Consider the following 3,591-nt stretch of genomic DNA (forward strand, 5'->3'; position numbering starts at 1 on the left):
AAAACGAATGTGACTGAGCAAACTTTTTTTTTTTTTTTACGAAGAAATGAAGCGCAAGTTGTTTTAAATAATTTATTCACAAACAAATGCAAAAATATAATTATTTAAAGAGACTTTTTGGGAATGAATGTATAAAACAGTCAACAGAATTAAGATTATTTTGATGATGTCCTATTCTGTGATGTAAGAATGGAGGGAGGAGATGAGTGGTGCTCCTGCTTCATGGGCACAAACTGCATCATCTTCTGCAAAGACAATATATCATTGATATACTCCAACAAAAGGAACTGTACATTAGAAGAAGGGACACCACTCACCTAGAAATTCATGAAGGTTGCGATGTAGTCAATGTCCTCCACAGCCCTTAGGATGCACTCTCGTGAAGTGAACGTGCTTCGGTCAAAGTCCAGCAGGGGAAAGCTTTCAGAGTGGCGGACAAAACTTCTAAAAAGGCTTTCCACCACTCGCCAGGCCACCGAGGAGCAGATGTAGAGCAGACGGTCTTCATCAACATGCTGGCTGAGGCAGGAGCAAGAAGTCAGAGCGTCTTCCAGCATTCTGCCAACGCCCAAGCTGGCCGTCTCAGCCCTTCGCCTCAAAGACACCGCACTGGAGTCCCCAACAGCGGGTGTCAGGAAAACCCTGACGACATGATCCACCACCTCTCTCACCAGGTGGATGCTTCGGCGTCGGAGCTCTGTGAGCAGCGTCACTTCCTGGATCCAGCTGATGTTGGAGCTGCTCAACATCTTCTGCAGCTCGTGAAGCAGATACCGGAGGAAGCTCTCCACTTCTTGCTCCGTTTTGGGACACACCACTGCCAGGAACATTTGGAGACCGTCCAGTGTGACCTTTTTAAGGGGAGACGAAGTAAGCGAATTGTTCCAAAACATTCAGCAAGGGCAGAAAAAAACCTGTCCTTACCCTCCTATCGAGCAGCTGTGAAAGCCGTATCTCTTCATCAAGTTCCTTGTGAACTTTTTCCTCCAGTTGGTTCAGGGAGAGAAAGCCTGCTCTGATCCATTCCTGCACACATCAACCAATCACTATTTAGCAATCTTTAGTTTCCTGTACTCATTACATATTCCGTAATCACCAATTCAAGATGGATGGTCCTCATTCCCATCATCTGGAACCTTTAAAACAAATACACAAATATTATCTCCTTTTCAGACATTTTTATACCAGGACTACCTCCTACTCACTTTTTGTGGAAGTTCGTCTTAGCCAGGCGCCATTGCTTCATGTGATGCACCGAGATATGCCTGGGAACTTCATTCCTCTGTTTCATGAGCACAAACTGCCTCATAAGCATCTTCTGCAAACACAAGGGTGATACAGGTTCATTCTGAACTGCATAGAGAAGAGATGTGTTGATATAAGCAGTGAGCACACTATTTACCTCCCGAATGTCATGCTTGAAAAGAGCCCTATAGGAAAGAAAATGAGAAGAAACTTTAGATGTTGCTGACTAAGCATCTCCCTGTGATGAAAATGATTGCAGGACAGATATCAAGCAATAATGTACACCACAAATTCTTCCTTCTACTTGAACATGTTCAATATTCCAATATGTTGTGACTAAAAAAAATAGAATAGAACACTTGTTTGAATCAACAAACATATTTGTGTACTTTTAACAATATAAAAAATACAATACGGTACCATTTCCATAACTTTTTATTACATACACTTACAACGCAAAAAAAAGCCAATACCAGTGCAATGTACTAAATCACTATTATGCAAATAATTAATAAAAAGGTTTTGTGGCAAAATGCAGCTCCACACTGCCGCCGCTTCAACATATCACTGGCACCAGATGGATTATGAATTTCTTTTATTACAGTGTCCTGCAAAACATTGCAATTTGTGCAACTGTGAGTCCACTTGGGTCACGGGATTCTCAGTTTGGAGGCGTCACAGTTCTGATGTTTGACATAATAAAACAGTTTCATTGTACAAACATGTTACATTTGGGTGTGATCGTATAGTGTTTAAACCAATTCTTCATACTAATTTTCATATTCATTTCTCCATTGGTTTCACATGTACTGACAATGGTGTACTCAAATTAACAATAATTCTTGTTTTTATATGCAAAATACACAGTAAATTTACAGAGACTACATTTTACAGGATGTCCCTAAACACACCTCGCATCCAAAATGGCTGCTTCAAACCATGCGTTTGATAAACCAGGCTACGGCCCAGCCAAGCTTCCATTAGAATCATAATAATAGGTGAGGACAAATATGTAAACAACCAAACAAACACAGTGGCATGAAATATAATGTTACCTGCAAAACAGTGCAAATTGTGAGACTGTGAGTCCACTTGGGTCACTGGATTTAAGTGGATTTTCTAAATAACACAACAATCACCAGTTAGTTTACACAGCAAAAGTGTGTTATTGTCTTTAAAATATCACTCTAGGATACAGTTTTGGTAAATACCAATTAGCGAACCTTTTTATGTGTCTGTTACAAAGTACTAATCAAAATATAAACAGTCAATATTCACTAATTAGTAATCAATCCCGGACAATACAATAACGTGTCTCACCAGTTTGCAGGCGTCACAGTTCTGAGCACTTCCCACAGGTAACCGTAGATACCACTTGTCGCCAGCAACAGGCGCTGTTGCAACACTTCATTCATAATTTAATCAAGCATAAGGATATTCTGTTTTCTACACCGTTACATATATGTAATTTATGTATAAAAATAGACAATTGAAAAGCACAAAAAATATCGATCATTTTACGCTAATTTAAATGCGATATTGATGTAGCCCTGATATCCACACTATAGACACTGGGATCATTCTAACCCTCATCACCACCACAACGCACACAAGATGGAGCTCTCCCCCCGCCTGTCAACGACAACAGGTTATGTAGTTATTTTACCACTGAATTAATGTTGATAGTGCTTTATATTATAACACTGGCTCAATTAGAACAAAAAGCCGTTTCCTAACCTCCGTTAAGTTCGTTACCGACTGAAGTTAAAGCAGTTAGCACGCTAGCTTTTCTAGCATGATGAGTTAGTTTAAAATGCTCGTTTTAAGGTTCGTAAACTTAGCGACAACAATACAATTGTTGCACAAAAGTCGACGGTGTCGAATAATGTTTGTTATGGTCACCATTTAAAACAACTTATCTCCAAGTGCAATTGGGAAGGTTCCAGACTTTATATTTTGTAATTAGTGCACACCTGATTCTTAAGGCATCAATCAAGCAAGTTGTACCTGTTTAAAGTTTCAAAGTTTAACTTCATCGCTTCATCAAGTGAAGTAGAAATAGCGTGCAAATTAAGTTTTCTTTGCATTTAAAATACTTACACTTGGGCGTGATTGAATCAAGAGTAATGTGAAAAGTTGTCTTACCTGATGGATGGAAAAGCCATCATTGTTGAAAAAGTGACGATGTTGAACTTCAGCTTCTGCTCGATTTGGATCCCAACTAAGTTCTGACTGGATTGCTCTTGAAATGCGGACTTTTATTTGATTCTGACATGTCCGTTACAAAGACCTCTTTCAAGTCAAAGACACGCCCTCCTTGATGAAGTACTTCTCCAACTCAGGAGG

General features: G+C 39.6%; 1 protein-coding gene across 1 annotated transcript; it reads right to left on the minus strand.

The window, feature by feature from the left end:
* Window positions 1-317: 317 nt before the first annotated feature.
* On the minus strand, window positions 318-2,356 carry LOC133541809 (uncharacterized). Its single transcript, XM_061885418.1, has 6 exons — window positions 2,301-2,356; window positions 1,403-1,430; window positions 1,206-1,318; window positions 1,097-1,136; window positions 925-1,026; window positions 318-851 (listed from the first exon to the last, which is right to left on the minus strand). The coding sequence occupies exons 3-6, from the start codon at window positions 1,313-1,315 to the stop codon at window positions 318-320; spliced, it is 786 nt and encodes a 261-aa protein (XP_061741402.1). The 5' UTR covers window positions 1,316-1,318; window positions 1,403-1,430; window positions 2,301-2,356.
* Between the last annotated feature and the right edge of the window lie 1,235 nt (window positions 2,357-3,591).

Source organism: Nerophis ophidion, linkage group LG23 (genome assembly GCF_033978795.1).
Source record: "Nerophis ophidion isolate RoL-2023_Sa linkage group LG23, RoL_Noph_v1.0, whole genome shotgun sequence".
In the NCBI taxonomy this organism is placed as follows: domain Eukaryota; kingdom Metazoa; phylum Chordata; class Actinopteri; order Syngnathiformes; family Syngnathidae; genus Nerophis; species Nerophis ophidion.